Source organism: Coffea eugenioides, chromosome 4 (assembly GCF_003713205.1).
Source record: "Coffea eugenioides isolate CCC68of chromosome 4, Ceug_1.0, whole genome shotgun sequence".
Classification (NCBI taxonomy): Eukaryota; Viridiplantae; Streptophyta; class Magnoliopsida; order Gentianales; family Rubiaceae; genus Coffea; species Coffea eugenioides.
In genome coordinates, this window is record NC_040038.1 from 11,322,401 (window position 1) to 11,344,296 (window position 21,896).

The 21,896-nt window shown below is 35.4% G+C and overlaps 1 protein-coding gene and 1 pseudogene across 1 annotated transcript; one reads left to right on the top strand and one right to left on the bottom strand.

Moving 5' to 3' along the window:
* Positions 1-6,829: 6,829 nt before the first annotated feature.
* Positions 6,830-9,359, bottom strand: LOC113768560 (annotated as a pseudogene).
* An 8,813-nt stretch (positions 9,360-18,172) lies between these two features.
* On the top strand, positions 18,173-21,759 carry LOC113768398 (BTB/POZ and TAZ domain-containing protein 1-like). The gene is made up of 5 exons (XM_027312738.1): positions 18,173-18,393; positions 18,772-18,905; positions 19,252-19,555; positions 20,203-20,519; positions 21,312-21,759. The coding sequence occupies exons 1-5, from the start codon at positions 18,247-18,249 to the stop codon at positions 21,487-21,489; spliced, it is 1,080 nt and encodes a 359-aa protein (XP_027168539.1). The 5' UTR covers positions 18,173-18,246; the 3' UTR covers positions 21,490-21,759.
* Positions 21,760-21,896: the final 137 nt, after the last annotated feature.

A 21,896-nucleotide genomic window follows, 5' to 3' on the forward strand; every position in this document is an offset into this window, starting at 1 on the left:
CTGGTTCGGGTCTCGATGCCAACAAGTTGCGGACTTGCGGGCAGAGAATTAGTCTGTGGGGTCCACTTTCTGCAGGAAATCAAAAAAAAAAAAAGAAGTTGGCCAAGAAACATCCTAGGTTCCTAACCAATATGGACCAGCCACAAGCAAAAAGAGGCAATAATATTTATTTAGACTTTCAAAAATTGAGATTTGCAGTCAAACAGGAAACAGATAGACAAGTGTTTTTCTTTTTTTTTTGTTTTCTTTTTTTTTTTTTGGGTTTCATAAGGAAATCATCAGATTTCGCGGCGCACCAACGAAGGATGTTACATCAGGTACAGCACCGACATATAAAGTATAAACCGATAGGATGAGAGTTGGATACTTCTGTACACTCTTATTTCTTGATGTCTTCCAATATTTTTGCAACATATGATGATTTTTTTTTGTGGAAGAAAAGGAAGAGAATTCTTTTTCTTTCTTTTTGTAAAAGTTAGAATGGATACGGGTGTTAACTACTACTATATGTATTTGGTAAAGAGTTATGATAAAGTAGAATGGAGTGAGCATATAGACACTTTTTTTTGTTACATTTTTTCAAAATTAAAAATGGGAGCTTTGCACTTCGCATGCCCATTTTGGGGTTAGTACGTTGTGATCTTAACAAGGCCATTGATTAGGCAAATATTTGCCATATTTTTATCAATAAAATTCAAGGCTAATTAATACATGAACTACCAATTTGAAGAATGCGTGTTACCTTTTTCTACGTTACGTGTACAAGAGGCTGATGACAATTTGGTTTTGGTGATTAAAGTTAAAACTCTAAAAGGGAGAGAGATGTGTTAGATAATTCAGGAATGTAAAGCATCCCAATTTAAATATTGAGTTCAAAATACAAGAATTAGAAGGCAAAGATAATTGACAAAATGTGCAATTTGTAACATTAACACGAAATTAATCTTGTTGATTGGGACATGAGATATGGTGGGAGCAGTGAAGGTAGGGGATAGCCAAATCAAACAAGCTCCCGTTACCTCATAAAATCCAATGGCCGCTATAGGTAAAGATTTGGATAGATATTGTTTATGCCTTAGGTCATGTTTGATAACCTTATTTAATAATTAAATTTAATGGATTCAAATTTTAATTTGTTCATATAAAAATTGAACAATTGAATTAATTAAGTGGCATTGAATTTTCTAGACAAAATTTGCTTCCAATAATAAGTGATAAACTATTCATTTATCACTTAATGTAATGTACAATCAAATATATTAAATTTAGTATTTAACAATTCAATAACTTAATAAATTCAGATATCAGATTTTAGATTTTAATTTTATCAAATGTACCCTTACTCTTAGATCGAATTGTTGAAAATTTATCACATCATTTCACCAATTAAGCATTAAAAGCACAATGAAAATGTAGTAAAATTTGAATCATTAGATCTAATATACCAGGTTTACCCAAGTTTTTGTCGCGGCTATATAGTGTACAATCCAGATGCAAAGTAGATCAAGGTCCACAAGATTCAAATAGTCAAAATGAATTTTAAGAATTCCAAACATTTGGAAAATTAATACTGCCTTTAGAGCAGACGTCTGTATAATCAAAATCAAAGAATTGCATACTTAGTGGCGGAGTCAGGACTATAGGGAGGGGCAGTGGGGGAGGGGTACAAGGGTGAGAGGGCAACCGTCTATTATTGGGCAACAATATTGGTTGTAGCTAGAATTGGTCAAAGTTTAAAACAACTATCTTGGTGGTATGAGTAATTACAAAATGCAAAACTGCGTAATTTCTCATATGATATGTAATGTATTATATTATTAATTGATAGTTAGCATAAAATGACTGATATTAAGAAATCTAGTGTGGCCAATAAATTTGTCAAACTATCTAAAATTATCTAGTGAAATTCTCTTATATGTGTTTTCTTGAAAAGCAAAAATTAGAATTAGCATTTTCACTCATTTTATTGGTTCGGTGAATAACTAATATTAGTGTTTTACAAAATTATATGCATAATTAGTGATTATTAAATTGCAGTGTTTTCAATATCCAAACTAAGCTACACAATTACAAATCATCGAAGAGTGAGTTGATAAATCAACCAAATGAAAGAGTAACGACACAAGATAATTCAAATTTAGTAAGGAAAGAAATATTTTGTAATGCAGAAATATTATAAGTGTATTTTTCTTGGTTCTTCTTTCCCCATAATTATCTCTTTTCTCTCTTAAATACATTAAATATAATTGGCTATCCCTTCCATATTACTCTCAATCTAATATGGTATTATTTGACTTTTTTATACATGTATTATCTTCTTTCCTACTTTTTAGATTTTGCTTCACTTGTTTCTTATTATACATGGGATTTTGATTAATTTAAATTTTAGTAAGTATTATAATTTGGTTCGAGAGGGTGCAATATACAAGTTTTGTAGTTTGAGGGGCTGCAAAGTATTAAACTATAACTAGATTAAAATACAATTGATAATAGTTTAAGGTATAAAGGAGGGTTTTAACAATTTTTTTGGGGGGCAATTGTTCACCTTCAAATGTATATAGCTCCACCAATGCTTCTCGTAGTTGATGCACGAGAGAGCTCTAAGAAACTCTCTTTGACCATTGGATCAAAGCTCAACGGTTAAAGAGATAATTTTCTAAAGAGATACATGTCTAGATGGCAAAAATAATTGGATTAATGAATATGACTTTATGGAGGTTGTTTTCTAAGCAAAATTCATAATGACAGGTAACACTTTCGGATTGAAATGATTTAACGAGAGAGTGTTGACACTTCAGTAAGATATTTTATTATTCGGACGAAAGTAAGAAAATTAATCGAACGACAAAAGTAAGCAGCATGACTATCAATAAGGACATTTTTGGTGTAACAGCATGCAGAATATTAATCCTTTAAATTTGAAAAAGAACATCAAATTTTGCTTCTTAGATGTCGAGGTAGGAAAGGAAAACATAATGCATCTTCTGAGAGATTTTATTTCTGTTTTGTACAAATCATTATGAAAAGCATCAACCTCACTGTTTTCAACCTCTTTACAAACACTGCCAAAATTGGACAACCACTTTTGAATATTGAGAACGTCTCTTGTTTATTTACAAAATATTGTTGTCCACGGAATATTTTCTTCATTTTGTCATTTTGGGATTTATGGTTGATAAGATGTAATATTTTTGTTTTAGGCTAACAAAAAGGAAAAAAAATAAACGATTCATGAGTCTCTCTCTCTCCCTTTTGTTTCTTTAGCCTTTTCGAGACAAAATTTCCCCCTCCAATAATATTAGTTGTACAATTCCTTTACTACTAAAACGTCAATCTCATCGAAATGAAATCATTCCTATCTCATACCTATTGATAAAGAAAAAAAAAAACACACAGCCACTTCTTCGCTAGGATAGTTTTATGGTTTTATATTAGTTTGGATTGTTATTTATTAGGGTGGTACTAGAAAAACCTATAGCATATTTGTTAGTAAATTTATGGGTTAATTACACTTTGCCCCTTGAACTCCAAATATATACACTTTACCTCTTATGGTCAACTTTTTGATAAGGTTAAGATGAAATTATATTTTTCATGACCAAAATATCCTTGGCTAATTCTTGAACACACATAATAATTGTAACATAATAAATACATATTTCTTTAATAGTTGCTAAATGCATCTAAACACGTACAATTACACCATGTATTTCGATCTTTTAGCCTTAAAATAAATTAGATAATTCACAAAAAAGAAGTCTAACCAACTCAACGTATTTATCTCAGTGCCAATAGCAATACTTATTTTAAATGAAATAAAATTATTTAGTGCATTTGGAATGAAAATTATTTGCTTATATATATTTTATTGTAGCACTTTTAATATGTTTTATATGAAACAAAAACATGATTAAAAATAAAAATGTATTGAAAAATGTATTAAAGAATTGTCATTTTTTTAAAATGTAGAATGCAAACATAATACAAAGCAAGGTATTAATGTGATATAAAATTATCAAATAGCATTTGTTGACTCATGAAAATCTTTTGATAGCTGTGAAGTAATGAAAGATATCAAAACTAATCCATTTACAATTTAAAGGAAGAAAGATAAGTGATGGAAAAATTGTGCAGATGTTTTAGGAACTTTTAACTTCTTTTTTTTCTCCACAATACAATTTCTCAATTCTTTAGGATTATATCATCTTTTATTTTTTTAGTTTTTTAAATCATATGACTTTGTATTTTTTTCTAATAAAATGTTTCATATTTCGATTAAAAGTATAGCATTATTCAAGAAGTATTATGTAAGGGCATTAATGTCATTTTTTACATTTTTTGGATGGAGAATTCATCATTAACATTTGGCTAGTCAATGGAGGGGGTAAAGTATATATATTTAAAGTTTAGGGGGATAAAGTGTCATAACAATCAAGTTCAGGGGGACAAACTGTAATTAATCCTACATATATCTACGAAATGAAAAGGTGATTACAAATCGTGTTTGAAATTGTCAAAAACATATTATCTCTAAAACATGCCAAACAAATGGAGCTCGCCAAAAAACCGTATTTTAATTAAATATCAAAAAGAGAAATCGAAGAATCAAAATACATATGAATGGCGTTTTTTTCTTTTTAAAGTGCCAATAGAAGAAAATGTGTGGATGGGGCTACTTTTTCTTCTCTGAAGGTATCAAATTCTAGAAGAACTAAACTAGTTATAAGCTGCACCATATAAGACGATTGACGCACAAAAAATTCCACCAGCCACAGCCACGGCTGCCCTTTTGGTGCTGCCTAATTCCATGAATCACGCCTACAACTGTCAAAGAAGCAATTGCATCGCACCCAGAAAAAGCCAGAAAAGAAAAGAAAAAAAAAAAGTTCCACAAAATCATATATTATAGGGAAATTTGCCAAATTGGTCCCTAACATTTACCAAAAACACTTTTTTAGTCCCTGACATATAAAATCAGCCAAAATGCTCCTTCACATTTAAATTGTGAGCCAATTTGGTCCTATTGCTCGTTTTTCCTCATTTCTCCGGCTAAAAATAGCACGCCCCTCTCACGTGGTCATATTTTTAGGGGCAAAACCGGAAACACATTTCATTACCGGTTGAAAGTAAAAGGATAGGGGACCACCACCAAAATACACATTTTACCTTTGGCTCTCAAATTACCCTTTACCCTCTATGGAGCCACCGGAAAACGACGCCGTGGCTGTTGCATCAGCTGAGAAAATCATCCTCCGCTGGGACTCCACAGCCTCCGAGGACGCCAGGGACAGAATCATCTTCGATGGCGATCGATATGAGATCGACAAATACTTCCAAGCCGTGGATGAAATCCAACGGTCAATGGAATCCGCCAGCATCTCAGACGACTCTGCTAAGGCCAACAGCGCGATCCAGATCGCCATGGCCCGCCTAGAAGACGAGTTTCGCAATATTCTCATTGCTCAAACTTCCCCTCTCGAAGCCGACACTCTGACCGATCCCAGCTCTTGTTCCTTCCGCTCCACCGCTTCTATTGGCAGCAGCGACGGCCACTTGAGCTTGCTGCCGCCGCCGCCGCCGCCCCTGCACACCGAGGAAGACGACTTCACCGAGACCAGCTTGGCAAGTTTGGTAAAGAAAATGTGATCCTTCCAGGAAACTTAGCCTTTCTTTTCGTGTGATTCCTTTGCCTAAAAGGGGCGGCTCAAGCATCATGTATGGAAGGTGTACAAAGTATTCAGGATGCCACAAAAAACTTCACTCATTCAGCGAAATCTTCTCGCCAGATCAGGGCATAAAGCTTGTGAATTCTCCATTTTCCAATCTAAGGGCGACCATTCACTCTTAAGTTGAATTGTCCAATTTTCAAGATTGATTATAACAAAATTGTCCATTCACTCTCAAATCACCTTTGGCTCCATATGCTTGTTAATTCGGGGATGCAAATAGGGTTTCTTGAAAGGGTAATTTGAGAGCCAAAGGGAAAGGGTAATTTGAGAGCCAAAGATGAAATGTGTATTTTGGTGGTGGTCCCTATCCTTTTGCTTTCAACCGGTAATGAAATGTGTTTCCGATTTTGCCCCTAAAAATATGACCACGTGAGAGGGGCGTGCTATTTTTAGCCGGAAAAATGAGCAAAAACGAGCAATAGGACCAAATTGGCTCACAATTTAAATGTGAAGGAGCATTTTGGCTGATTTTATATGTCAGGGACTAAAAAAGTGTTTTTGGTAAATGTTAGGGACCAATTTGGCAAATTTCCCTATATTATAGTAGTAGTTCGTTTGGAAATGAGGTGAAGAATCCTCGAAGTTGCAAGCAAGATTAGTTTTGTTCCCATTGAAGTTGCCCAAGAGACATCTTAACCAATATGGCCTCCAACTCCAAGTATAAACCAACCACAAGCAGAAATGTAACAATAATATATTTGTTTATGTTTAAAAAATTTGAAATTTGCAGCCAAACAGGACACAGCTAGCCAAGCCAAGTGTATTTATTTTTTATTTTTTGGTTTCGTAAGGAAATCGCGGCGCACCAACAGGGGACGTTACGTCAGGTACGCCACTGACACGTGAAGTATATACTAGGAGGTATAAAACGCGCGATGCGCGTAGGTAACTAAAGACAATATGCCCTGCCAAGTATGAGGATCAAGGGAGTGATTGAATTTCGGTGCATTCTTCTTTTATCCAGCATGTTATGCAAATTTATTTATTTTTTTGTATATCAATATGTATTTGCATGGCAGTTGACAAAGGGAAAAATAGCACTGAGCCATATAGATTAAGGTTGATAATCCAAAGTGCTATAAACTTCAAGGAAGTGCAGAGACTTTAAATCTATTCCATTACATGAATTTGGCAATGATTCTGATAATGTAACCCACAAAGAGACTCGGTAAAAGAAGCATCAGTTGTTCTCAAGTTGACACTGCAATGTCCTCCTTTCCCTATTAACGGTACCAAATCTAGTTTGACTACTGATTCTCTGCAATGCTGTAATCCAAACCATTTAATGTGTAGTATATATCCTACTATTTCCAAATTAAAGTTACAATGATTAGTACCCACTACAATGGAGAAGCAGAGAAGTCCTTCGATGAAGCCCGCTAGATTTCTGGTGTTTCCTCTTACAATCTCTTCCTCTTTAACCTTTCTTGCCGTCTTTTCCATTTGGGTTCTCAAAGCTACCTCTCCATTTCAACGCCAACAGTCCCCTCCTCTTCATCTCCCCTTCAACCAAACTCCTCTGCAGAGTTCCTGTCCCCGCAAAGTTTGGAAGCCAATAGCAAAGCTAGAACACATGTCGGATCAACCGCCCTACTCAACAACTTCCTTGACAAATTCAAAGCAGCCCATTTATCGCCTTCTCCATAATAACAGAGGGCTAGCTTCTCATACCTATCTTTCTGCTCTATTGTCCTCGGAAGCAATTCTTCCACTTGGTAAGCTAAAGCCCTTAAACCCCTTGATACAGACAATGCATAAGTAAGGTGATCCAAAACCGATGGATCCCACTCAATTCTATTGAGAGAAACTTTTCTCAATAGAATCATCAAAAGAAGAATAGCTTCTTCAATATTGTTTCTAGGAACAAAGAACTGTCCATTTGGGATCACACGTTTGGAGGGTTTGCCTCACCTTCACTGTAAAGAAGAAAGACAGCAAACTCTTTTTGAATCCTGGCAACAGTGCGTGCATCAAGATTCCATGGATGAAGAAGGGACCTCCGGTATGAAATGATTCTCTCACTGGGAAAATCAGCAAGTTTCCACAGTTCTGGAAGTAACTCAACAGCCTTGCTCAGTGTTTCCTGCAATTTACAATCAACAGCAAAGTTTTTAGGCAAGTCTGCTGCTAATGAAGATTCAACTATGTCTAGAATAACTGAGCATGATTGAACAGCTTCTGCAAGATAATAGGAATTATGTATTAGCCAGAAAATAAAAATTTATGTGTTGGCCTTGGAAATCCTCCTTCTCTTTGTCACCAATACAGAGGAAAACTTGGAAAATTTGCAAAAAGCAAGAGCTTTACATTCCTGCATGTCAGTGTTAGAATACAAACCCCCAAAACACAAAGGGAAGTACAAAAGCTAGGCATAAGTGTTATTCAATAGAAATGATCTCGCTTACATCAGTCGGTAGACCGAATTAAATAGTTATATATCCATTGCATTGCAAATTTAAAAATTTCAGTAGTAGTCAATCTATTGCCCACAAATTCCAGTACAATGAAATACACCACCATCTCTGTCATGAAATTATAGAAAGTCTTTTGGAATCCAACTTCTGAGTCAAGGTGTTTTGATTGTGGTAGCCCTCCAAGTTCAAATTTTCAATTGCATGAAGCAGAAAATTATAGTAATACATGGGACAGTACTGGGAGAATAACAAAATGAGGGGGCAATCTCTATTTTCCAAGTAATCTGGCAAAAGGGCAATAAATGTCAGGAAAAGTCTTACAAGCATTTTAAGAAAGTGACCGTAAAATCTAATAATTATGAGCAATAAAAAATGTACTGTAGTCTTAACATGACATCACTATCAAAAGAACATCTAAGAAGAATGATCAGAGTGCAGCAAAAGTAGGTAAAGACATTCAAAACTCAAAAAACCAGCAGAAATGTATGATATGGACTTATAGAAAACAGATTGAAGTTTCACCAAGTAGTTGAAAACTACCTTTATATCTCCCAAGAGCCTCAAGAGATTTCGCTTTTAGAAATATTGCTTCCAGGAGCAAACTAACAGCATGTAATGACATGGGCAGCGAGGAATAATTTTGAGATTGTTTTCTGGGATGGTCTCCTCGTCTGGCAAGTGTGATTTTCATCTTCAGAGTAACTGTAACAATATTGATTCCTTCAAAAACATGTAAAGTAGCTTCTATGTTTCCCTTTTGATATTCATATCTTCCTAACAGTGCTCTAGCTTCCTGAAAAGTAAGGACAAATTAGTGCAAGCAAAGGATCAGCCAAGAAATCATTTAACTTTGAAAAAACACAAATTAAGAAAGCATTCACAAGCAAGAAACTGCAAAACTTAAGTAAAAGATGTTCAGAAAAGAAAGCTTTTGACAACCCCTCATAATTCAAAGAACCACTCTCACGCAGAGACGATTCAACCTCTTCAATGTTGCCTGCATCAGGCTTCATTTTAGCTTCTCTAGCTTGAGAAGAATAAACACTTGTGGAACAATCTTTAGTTGCAAGTGATTCAGAAGAAGGGATCATTTCATCTGCTTTTGCAAGTTCCCCTGAGCAGAGGCAATTCATGGCCTTTCGCAATTTAACTTTAACTTGAGCCATCTTCTACTCTTTGCCCAACTTTTCATTCCTCATGCTTTGTCACCAGTCTAAAAAATCTTCAGCATGCAACAACATAGGGAATAACAAATTAGAATCCATTCCTTAAAGGGAAAAAACTAATTGCAATGAATCCTGTCCAGAGATTCAGTGAAGGGATATGCCAATGGTAATTAAGAAACATAAGCATCTCGACCTTAGAAAAAATGAGAACCTATTTTATGCATGGCTGAATCATGAAAAACACAACAAAAGAGGAAGTAAATACTGAGGAAACATTCCTAAATAGGAACAAAACTATAACAATGCAACACTAAGATCATTTCAGAAATGGGAACCTTTTTAGCAATTAGTATGAAGCAACATATTCGGAACTTATTCTCAAAACCTTGAGCCTGATATAATCAATTTCATCATCAAAAGCAAATAAATTTCCTTAACATCAAAAAAATTCTAAAAGCCCATTTCAGATTTCAAAACATGAACCTATTTCAGAACGTCTGCAGCCAGAATTATGGGACTTGGATCACAAAATTCACAAACCAAAACCTCAACCCAACACAGCAAGCTACCAAACAGATGAAGTAAAATCCCATAGAATATTACCAAAAAAGAAACCAACTGCAAACAACACAAACAATGACACCTATCAAACTTGATGAATCAAAATTAAAACAAAAAATTCTCACCTTTCACTATTCTTGGAAGAAAAAAAGGGATGACAGAGCTTGAAAGCCGACAAGGCATCACCACCAAGCTTCATCTCTTATGCCCAATTTTAAATTCCCACTTTGAAGGCAAATTTGGTATGATCCCGTGGTCTCGAAAACACTAGATCCTCATGTTTTCCAGGGAGATCTTTCAGTAAAAAGCATCAATTTCTTCAGTCCCCTCCAGGGCCTCGAACTCATTCCAGAGTGTCAATATAATAGGCTTCATGCTTCAATCACAGGGCCAAACAAACAAAAGTTATCAAATCAAATACAACCAGTACCAATAACAGACAGAACAAAAATAAAATCGACACCTACTCATAATTAACAATTACATAGTCCCGTGCAACAGATGGACCCCCTTCAAAATAAACATCCCTAGCAGGAAAAGCACAGAGAACAATTCCCATGATATCTGCCAAGTTCCAAAAAAAAAAACCAGTGAAAACCAGAACATACAGATATAGTTGTATCCATTACATAGAAAACAGATTAATCAATAATGCATTACTTATAAACTTTTCTGTCTCAGCAACAGTGTGACAAGAAGAAATAGAAGCCAACGCAAAATAATATGGAAGTTTTGGAGCCTCTATTTCAAATACTTCATCAAGCACAGTTTCGTCGGTCAAAACCCAATAATAGGGATAAGATCCAACAGCCACACAATCAGGGATCTTATAAACACGAGCCTTGGATATACGGTACTTTCTAAACGGTACAAGTAACTGGCTAACACAATCAATGTTACCATCAATTGCAAGTGCAGTAACCTTCACGCCCTAAAAGAAACAAATGCACAGTCAGTGAAAGCATCAAGGAAAGTAAAACAACAGATCAGCAGAAATCTATACCTGGAAATCACAAAAAACAAAGTAGCGGAATTTTTTCAGTAAATCGCTTCCACAGGTTGTCTTTACATGCGATGCCTCGATAAGTTGAACTTGACACGTCCAACGAACCAGGCAAGAATCAACCTCCGGCATGCGTAATATCCCCTCAATCTGTTCTGACCACATAACTAACGAATAGGAACAAAGATAAAAACCAATTAGAAAAAAAGCATCCCAAAAAATGACAGCAACACACAATAAAAGCCACCACAAATAAACACTGAATAAAAGCAAAAACACTAAACTTCAAGAGAGCACCAAACAAGAAACTACCACAAAGCTAAAATTCCAGAAAAAAAAACAGAAAACAATCACAGGTATGCCAGAAGCAAATGGAGCAAACAAACCAAACCATAAAACAAATTTAAAAACAAATGGAAAAAGGAAAAACAATTTACAAATCACAAAAGCACAATAACAAAGCAAAACAGATAACAATATGCTACCAAAGTAAAAAAGAAAAACAAATTGTCAATCAGAAGCAAAACCACCAAAAAAAAAGGTAACACTGAGAAAACAAACCACTAAGAAAACCAGACTTACAACCCCACATAAGAAAATACAAAGCAGAAACCTGGAAAAAAGAAAACAGAAAGCTACAAAAAACAGAGAATAAAAAATAAATTCAAAGAAAATATACATTGACAAAAAAAATAAGAAAACAAACAGATACAAAAAACAAAGACCACTTTCGAAGGAAGAAAAATCTTATAAAAGGAAACATCCAACTACAAAAAAAAAAAAAAAAAAGCACCACGGACACCAAAAAAACATATAGTTGGCCTTAAAAATCCACATAAGCAAAAAAAAGGCAAAAAATACATTTTCAAAAAAAATATACAAAGAAATAAGACAACAAACAGATACAAAAAAAAAGACTACTTTCCAAGGGAAAAAAATCTCATAAAAGGCAACATCGAACTACCAAAAAAAAAAAAAAAGGACCACGGACACCAACAAAACATATAGTTGGTCTTAAAAATCCACATAAGCAAGAAAAAGGTAAAAAATACATTTTCAGAAAAACCATCGAACAAGAAAGACAAAATCTGTACAAAAACTCATTCGATAAACCATATACAAGAAGTTCCAACAAAAAAGGAAAAAAAGCCGAAGGAAAATCAAACCAGTAATAAATTCCAACAAGAAGTCATTATTTACTTGTTACAATTACAATAAGAAGTTAAAAAAACAGTAAGAAACGCCTCCTCTTCTTTCTTGTTTATGGAACCCCAGAAGATAAAAAACAACTGGGAAAATAACACAAAAAAAAAACAAAAACCATAAAAGAGAACAACGGAGGCAATACCTTAAAAAAGCCGAACAAAAGCAACTGGTGGAAGATACTTCTATGCTACCAACCCGCAAGAATTCCAGCCGCGAGAGTACTGCCAAACCACAATCATTCCAACTTAAAATCGATGAAGAAACAACCGGGAAAAATAGCACAAAAAAATTCCAAAAAAAAAAGAAAACAATGGAGGCATTACCTTTGGAAGGAGGAACAAAAAAGAGCGCGCCTCGCAGAAGATACCCCTATACCACCAAACCGCAAAAATTCCATCCACAGCAAAAGGAAAAGGAAAAAAAGAGGGAACGACGGAAACTATCAATGTTGAAGAGGAAAAAATAACTCTAGCCGAAAGAAAAAGTCCATTAATCGTCCAGCTCCATCGAGTAAAAAAAAAAAAAAAAAAAAAAAACACGACTCAGCAGAAAGAATACACCCGCAGCGGAGCAGAGGTGGAGTGGAGTGGAGAGCAGAGCTGGAGTGCAGCGGAGAAAAAAAAAATAAGAGCGGTAAATTTGTACAGTTGTCCGTTGAGTAGGATGACTCAGCAGAAGCAGGTCTTGAATTCTGGCACGTGAGTACCACGACGGCCGACGAAACAAAATGAGCCTCAGGCCGACGAAAAGAGCCTCAGACCAAAACGAGATGCCGACGATAGCGACGAACTTGCAGCGGATTTCAAAGTGCTCCCAATGGCTGAGAGGGGATCCGGCGAGAATGAACCTGAACAGGAGGGAGGCAGAAGAGAAATCCCAGGACTGGTAGGAGAAGGGAAACCCATAATCCTGGGCGTAGAATAGAAGGAGCCGATAAAGGAGAGGGAGCCGGTGTAGCGGTGGAGGAGGAGGAGGAGGAGTGAACGGATGAAAAAGCGGAAAAAGGAAAAAAAGGGGAAAAAAACAGAAGAAAAAACGGTTAAAAAAAGCGGAGGAAGGCGAAGGGGGGGAATCCTAGGGCTGGTTGAGCAAAATAGATCTCTGATGTTGGGTAGAGAAGAAGCCGATAGAAGAGGACACGAAGACGGTGTGCCGGCGGAGGAGGAGACAAGAAATAGAGAGACAGACTCTGAAGTTGTATCTAACCCTAAAGCAGAGAAGAGAAATAGAAAGAACGGCTAAGGAGAAGGAGACGGTGTGGCGGTGGAGAAGGAAGAGGAGGAGTGAACGGATGCAAAGACGAAAAAAGAAAAAGACGGGAAAACTAAAAAATAAGAAAACAGAAGAAGAAACGGTAGAGAACGAGCCGATATAGAAGAGGAGAGGAGAGGGAGACGATGCGGCGGCGGAGGAGGAAACAAAGTCTGAGAATGTATCTAACCCTAGAGGAAGAGGAAAAGAGAAATAGAGAGAACGACAACGAGAAGAGAGGAGAAGCCAGTGCAAGGCGCTAAACAAACGAGAACTAAAGGTCACGTGAGGACGACGAAGGCACGCGCGGAACAGCACGAGGGCCGACGAAAAAACGAGGGTCGACGAAAACAAGAGCCTCAGACCAAAACCCCCCACTCGCTCTTATTCTATATATGTTGATAAACCCATAGGATGAGAGTTGGGTGGATGTTTCTGTACTCTTATTTCTTCATTTATTTATGCAATTCTTTATTTCTTGACGTCTTCCAATATTTTTGCAACCTATGGTGATGCTTTTTCGCAAGAAAAGGAAGAGAATTCTTTTTCTTTCCTTTTGCAAAAGTTAGAGTGCATATGGGTGTTAACTACTGCTATATGTATTTGGTAAAGTGTTTTTATAAAGTGGGATGGAGTGAACGTATAGATACGATGCAGAAAGGTGGGCAACAATTGTTGTGTTGAATACGTGTCTTTCTGAGTCATATATATATATATATATATATATAATGTCATAAATATATATATATGCGCGTGCGTGCACATAAATAAACACATATTTTTTCTATCTTGTGTAGTGCACAGGATAAACATATAAAATATAAGGGGTATATATGTGTGAGTGTGCATGCATGTAAACGTACACACACATAGGGGAGAGATTTTTTCTATTTTGTGTAGGGCATAGGATAAGTATATAAAATATAAGGAGTGGATCCATTTCAAATTTTAAATAATGTCATTTACAACCTAAATTCAGGAAAATGGTGGATACAATAAAGAATCCAAAACGGATCATCTCCTTCAAGTCGCAAGTTACTTTCTACCACATCGTTTCAAATGAAATTTTAGCATAACATTTCTCTAATTTGGATTCAATTATGTAATTCGTTCAATTAGTGCATGCATAGACATTGTACTATATACTCTTTTTATAAATATTTTTCTAAAAAAGTTTTAGTAAGACCTCTATCAAAAAATCCGTTTAACTTCTAAGGATTCATTAAAAATATTCATAATTTTTAAAAACAGTCATAATTACAAAAAAAAAAAAAAAGGGCTCATGTCATTATTTGAATAAAATTGACAGCAAGGACCACATTTGATTATTATTGAAAATTTCAGCAAAAACAATTTTAACAAGCGAAATGGAGCTCTGCAATTTGTAACTTTAACCCGAAATTAATCTTGTTGATTGGGACATCGGATTGGGATCCAGCAGTAACGGTGGGAGGACAATCCAATCAAGCAACCTCCCAATACGCCATAAATTACAAGGTCCAGAAGATTCGGATGGTCGAAATGGATTTTTGAGAATTCCAAACGTTTGGGAAATCAATACTGGCCTTTAGTTACAGCAGACATCTGTATAATCAAAATCAAGAAACTGCATTTGACGTTAACTAGCATTAATGCATCTCTCCTAAGAAAAAAAAAATCTGCGACATGCAAAGTTGAAAGTTGAAACAGCATGCATGCGTGGATCATATCAATCAGCCAACTCAGATTTTACTGCAAAGAAGTATACGTGTATCAGTTGAGGAATAGAAATGTTGTATAATCAAAGAGGTAATTTTCAAGAAAGAAAGAAAGATACACGTCTGGATGACAAAAATAGTTGGATTCATGAATATGACTTTTATGGGGTTGTTTTCTAAGCAAAATTCATGATGAGAGGCAACGCTTTCGGATTGAAATGATTTAATTTATGGAGGGTTGACACTTCAGTCAGATATTTTTGGTGTTATAGTATGCAGAATATTGATCCTTTAAATGGGAAAAAGATCATCAAATTTTGCTCCTTATGTAAAGATAAATTAGACAGCAAAGAGCACCTGCAAATGGGTTTTAGCTTGACAAAAATAAAATAAAATCATCTCATTTTGAATCAGTAAAACAAGTCCTGAATCACTTTCATTTTCTTATTTAGAATTGTCAGTTTACTTTAGAACTTATCTATTGGGCAAGTCAGGGTGTCAAAGACTTTTAATTAAGGGTTTCTTTGACGACGGGTGTCGCTGGACACTCGTTAACACATCAAAAATTCATCTGACCTATTATGTATATACACATATTAACAATTATTAATTTCTCTTACATTTATATATTATCTTTCTTTAATCTTGCATACCCTCCATTGTATTTATTTGCTTTTCCTAATAATTTTATATTTTCAAAAATATAACTGTTAAAATATATTTTAATGAGTGCCTAATAGACACGCGTCTGACCCTTAAAATTAAAGGCCTCAACGCTTATATTTTCAATTTTCTTTTCAGTTATAATTTAACATTGGGTTTGTTTGGATAGCTTTATTATCCCAAATAATATTTCGTTTGCATCATAAACACATTTTTCAATCCACCTTTTTATATTCCCAATCACCTTTTTATCTCACATACATCACATCACAAAAAGTGCTACAGTAATTATTCCAAATAATATTTTAAATTATTATTTTTCATTAGGTAGACACGTCGCCCAATTTCCTCCAATCGTCAAACATGAAATGTGAAAGACAATATCATGTTTTAAGGGATTTGAAAGGCAATTTAATATGTACCACAAACAACTAGCAATATTCCAAAAAAACCAAATATTGACTCCCTATTCAATTAATATATGCAGCCAAACCTCTTCAAATAACTAATAGCCCCTCTGGATTGGTATTTTCTATGCTTTAAAGTTTGGGATCTTTATTACAAATTTCGCCCTATATCAATTGATTTTTTCTTAAAAATTAATTACCAATAAATCCACAAAAACAAAAAAAAAATTGAAAAATCAATTGAAAACAAAAAATATCGTCGTCTAGTTGCCATCATTTGATTTGGCTGTGACCTGTGAGGATTGGTTTCGCTGCCACATCATGTGACCTGCCAACGTGGCAGATATTTTTTTAATTGAAAAGAAAGGACAACCTGGAAAAACGAACCGCTGGATCAGATTAGGATGACAAATCGGATATATCCAACGCCCGAAAGACTCAAAGAGTCAAGAGCCAAGGGGGATAAGAGCTTATAAAGTCGTTTCCGACTTCTAAAGGCCGTTTTATAAACTTTGTTTATTTGACCATTTTGCCCCTTGCTGACGAGTTTGCTTATCTCTGTCCAAATGCCTCCGTCACCACTGATCGTTTACCTCAGTCAGCTTATCGGCATAAATTCAGCACCGGAAATAATCGAAAATCATCGGGGGTAAAAAAATGAAAGTAGGTCCAGAAGTTTGGAAATGAAGCACCCACGCGCAACTGAAGCACGTCCCATGCAGCATATGATTTTTTGCCCCTTTTGACCATAAAAGTAAGCAAATGAAAGCTGGATATGGATGCAGCTCCTACAGTAAGCATAAGAGATTATAAAATTACCAAAGCCAGAGTCATTAGCTGTAAGCAAATCTATAGAATCAATTGAAGATAAAATTTACTCAAAAAAAATCTATAGAATCAATTGAAAATAAAATTGCATCATATACAATAAGTTTCTTAAGAAATTATTTATTTAGAGTTCAACTATATTAGGTTAAAATTTGAATAGGAAAAAATATAATTTTTGACTCGACAATTAGAAAGTAAAACCCTCAAAATACTGAGCACTGTTGGATTTAGTTTTTTTTTTTTAATGTGTAAAACACTTAATTTTTACTTATAGAATTAGTGTAGTTTAATAGTTAATGGTCTTTACTCCGAGTAGAAGAAAAAAGTGGGATTTTTTTTTTGCTTTTCACATGCAGTATTTGTCCTTCAATTTTGGGGTTAAGGCATCTATTTGTATACACTTTTAATGACAGTCAAATTTAGTTTTAATACACGCGTAGTAAAAACTAAAATTAGATTAATATAGAAAACACAAACTATGCATTTTCAAAGTAGTAAAAATCTTATGGAATCTAACATAGAAAAAAAATCAAGAGCAGTACGAAATCAATTTTTAACCAAATAAAATTTATCAAAGAAAAATATGGATTTTTATATGGCACACAAGCGACAATTCTGGTGCCTTTTCCTTAATTTTAGAAGCTCTTTTACACTTTTTAACTTTTGAGTACTTTTCCGAGCTATATAATATTAAGCACTGTTGGATTTTTTTTTTTGAGTGTATAAAATATCTAATTCTTACTTATAGAATCAGCATAACATGATAGTTAAAAGCCTTTGTTTTGAATAGAGTTGAGTTCTTATACATCAACACACCATTCCCTATTTTTCATTTCTATTCAATTAACTCAAAAAACAAAAAATTCTTAAAATTATAGTAATGTCTTCTTGTTAAATCCTAAATCAATTTCATCCACTAAAACTTTTTTCCTTTTATTCAATGAAGTTCTTATGTTTGAAATTCTCTTACCAAACACAAGATATGCATATAAAATCGCCCCACTGTAAATACAACTGTAATGATGTGAATATGATTTGAGTCCCGAATTGAAAAAAAAATTATTGTTCAGCTGAGTCCAATATATGGTTTTAACCTTTTACAAAGGGAAAGTGTAAACACGTGTGTAAAATAGCGCGTGGAGTGAGAGTCAAATTTGGGCTCGTGCTCGTTTTGGTTGCCGATGGGTCCTCAACCGCGCCTATAAATACCCCCACTCCACGAATTGATCTCACCATTTCCACCTTCTAACATCATTCCTAAATCCTGTAAAACTCTCTTAAACACACCAAATATTTAGGCAACCAAAAATTATATATATACATGATTCTGAGAATGAAGGAAAATCTAGCGGTGAAAGTTAACGGCGGCACCACCGCCGGAGAAATGCATGCAGCTACAGAGGTAACCGCCGACGTTCATATTATCACCTCCGGTGGAGTACGCATACCGGCGAATTCCGCCGTTCTTGTAAGTTTTAGTACATCTTAGAGGTTGAAATGATTCATTAACGCATTGATTCAAATCTTTCTCCTGTTAAATTATGCGAATTCTCATATTCGATGAAAAACTGATTAATCTTATATGCAAGTAGCTACAAATTTTGGATTACGATGTGTGATTTTATCGCATTAATTTAAATTTCCGGATTTGGAAAGCATAAATGCTTTCAGTATTATTGCCTTAATTTTTTTTTTTGCTGATTTTGCATTTAATCAGAGATTTATTGGTTCTGGTGCAATTTTTTAAGTTTCGTTTATTCGTGTTAAAATAGGATTTACTATTTTTTCTGCTGCATTTTGCCTGGTAATGTTATTTAGATTATTAATCCAAGTACGAAAATCTCAGGCATCTGCTTCGCCGGTTCTGGAGAGCATAATAGATCGGCCAAGGAAGCACCGGAGCTCCGATAAAACCATTTCTATTCTCGGTGTCCCGGACGACGCCGTTTCCGTGTTCGTCCAGTATCTATACTCCTCCAAGTAAGTCCCCAAACCACACGCCAATAAATTTTCTATAATTTTATATTACTAGTATTCATTTCTTTCGCTAATTTATTATGGAATGCAAAAAATGAAAACGATAACTAAACCTTTCCCAACCATTACTGGTTAAAACAATTTTCACCAGAAATACAGAAATTAAATATCTTTGGCAAAAAGTTAAGCCGTCTAAGTCTGCACTGGAGGCCAAGAGGCACGTTTACAGCAGTTTGACGTCGCCTAATTTCTAGCAGTAACTTAGGATGAAGAAAAAAGGAGAACAAATATTCCTTGATTTTGGAATCATGGATTGTGAAATGATGATTTTGCCCCCGGGATGCTTCAGGTGTAGTGAGGAGCAGATGGAGAAGTATGGGATACATCTATTGGCTTTATCTCATGTGTATTTGGTGCCACAGCTGAAGCAGAGGTGTACCAAAGGGTTGGTGGAACGGTTGACTGTAGAGAATGTGGTGGATGTGCTTCAGTTGGCAAGGTTGTGCGATGCGCCTGATCTTTACCTCAAGTGTATGAAAATGCTGTCGAATAACTTCAAGTCTGTTGAACAGACCGAAGGATGGAAGTTTCTTCAAAACCATGATCCTTGGCTTGAGCTTGACATTTTACAGTTTATTGACGAAGCCGAATTGGTATGTGCTCTACCTATAACCTAGTAATTGCTGTTGGATAGTATCTTGTTAGAATCATATAGTAATCTGTAGCGAGTATATCCAGTGTTTTTTTTAATGACATCCTTGTTGGTAAAAAGTATATTCTGTTGAATAAATGATGCGAAAATGATGTGTTAGGAATATAGATTAGGTCATAAAGGATACCTACGGTATTAAAAAGATGTCCTTTTTTGTGTTGAAGGGGATATTGATTAGAAAATGGAATATTGTCAACATAAAGAGCAAAAGACCTTTCTCAACTATCTTGTGGCCAATAAGGCCTTGCGTAAAGGATAAGAAATTCATGTTAGATGATTTTTGTAACATTTTCAGCATGGTGGAATCTTATGTTTATCATAGTTATTAGAACAATGAACGCACGAGAAAAGGGATCAATTCTGTAAGGTAGTGGAAGTAGTTGAGCCAATAAGGAGAGAAAGTTACTGTACACAGAAAAGTTGACTTTGATATCCAACTCTTATGAATCTTAATGACTTGGTCAAATTACATGCAAGGGTAGGTTCATTGGACAACGGACAAAAGGGAGGCGTGTTTTTTATTTCTATGAATATCATTTCCTGAGTAGTGATAGTAGTAATTGTGAGTATTGAAACTTCTTGTAACAGAGGAAAAAGAGGACTAGAAGGCATAGACAGGAGCAGAGCTTGTATTTACAGCTTTGTGAAGCAATGGAGTGTTTAGAGCATATATGTACAGAAGGGTGCACTAGTGTTGGACCTTATGACAAGGAGCCTGGGAAAAACAAGGGGCCATGTAGCAAGTTTTCAACGTGTCAAGGTTTACAGCTTCTGATTAAACATTTTGCGACGTGTAAGAGAAGGGTGAATGGAGGATGTCTACGATGCAAAAGAATGTGGCAACTCCTGAGGTTACACTCCTCAATTTGTGAACAACCTGATGTATGCAGGGTTCCTCTGTGCAGGTAATAGAAGTCTTCATAATTGACTGTCTCCCACTATATGGTTCATGTTCATTTATCTATAAAGCGGGTCCCATATTAAGTGTTCTGTCTCCTTTAGCCATCCCAACATGTTTACTGTGCTAAAGTTGGATCGAATTTGGTCTGAAAAACTGACAAAGCAATTGCCAGCTGTTTGTGGGATCCGCTCTTGTCCCTGTTTTGTTTTAGGTATTTGATTTCATGAATTCAACTGTCAGCTAAGGGTGGATTCTAATAGATATGGCATTCATCTTCGTGAAATAGATAATAGGATTGAGTAGAAAGAAACGTGATTGAGCCAGCGACTTGTACACTTCCTTGGAAGATTGAATAAGCTGACGTCTAGATATTCACCAACTTGGTTTTGACATTTCGTTTAACCGTGTTGCTAATTAGCTTGATGGAAATTAGATGTTTAATGAATAATTCCATAATTTCTTGTCACTTTCATCTAAAAATTTCCTCTGAAATGTTATTAATATGTCTCTTAAGTCCGGCAGTAAATTGGACATTGATTTTTCTCCTGCGTTGTTCTCTTAGAACTTTCGGTAATCGCGTGTTGGTTGCTGCTTGATGGGGCTTTATAACTTGACCAGTTTATGTGCCTCTAGAAACATTATTGTTGTCCATCATTTGTTTGCTAGGCAAAAAGACGTGGTCCGCATGCATACTGAGCTAATTTCAATTAGTATGCGTCATATAGTCACTGTTTCTGAGTATCTATCTATTTCAGTTTGATGTTTAACCAAGTAGCAAAACTTCATTGCATTACAGGCAATTCAAATTGAAGGAACAGCAAGAGAAGAAAGGTGAAGATGCGAGATGGAAATTACTGGTGAGAAAGGTAATTTCTGCGAAAGCATTATCTTCCTTGTCCCTGCCGAAGAGGAAGAGAGAAGAGGAACCAAGGCTGAACCTAAGCCATCCTGGCATGAGAAGCTTTACGCTATGAGATAAAATGTTGAATATTCAAAAGAAGGACAAGAGTATTTAGATTTGGTCCAGTCCAGATGGCAAATATTGCAAGTGATGGCGATTTTGTAAATTTACCTGCTCAACACCCTTTTCTTTGTTTAGCAGTGAAAAGTGTAAGTAGATGGGATGATCTTTAATGATGGGGTCAAATATCTCTCCTGTATGAAAGCTGCTGTCTATATGGTTGCGAGTGCCATTCTGTTCTGGCTTTGTCTTGTTTCAAATGGAATCCACCCTTTTCTTTTAACCTCGGCCTTTTCTCCGTCTCTATTTCGAACAACTAGATTTGGGCAGAAATATGCGGTTGCGATAATCAGTACATATGAATCAATTAAGGTCTAAATAAGATGATTGCTAACGATGACTTTGGTGAAGCGTATCTAA

Excerpts from the sequence above, each read along its gene's own strand:
- LOC113768398 (XM_027312738.1), top strand. The coding sequence starts at position 18,247 with ATGATTCTGAGAATGAAGGAAAATCTAGCGGTGAAAGTTAACGGCGGC. Across the intron at positions 19,556-20,202 it reads TTATTGACGAAGCCGAATTG|AGGAAAAAGAGGACTAGAAG; the intron begins GTATGTGCTCTA and ends TTCTTGTAACAG. Across the intron at positions 20,520-21,311 it reads TGCAGGGTTCCTCTGTGCAG|GCAATTCAAATTGAAGGAAC; the intron begins GTAATAGAAGTC and ends ATTGCATTACAG.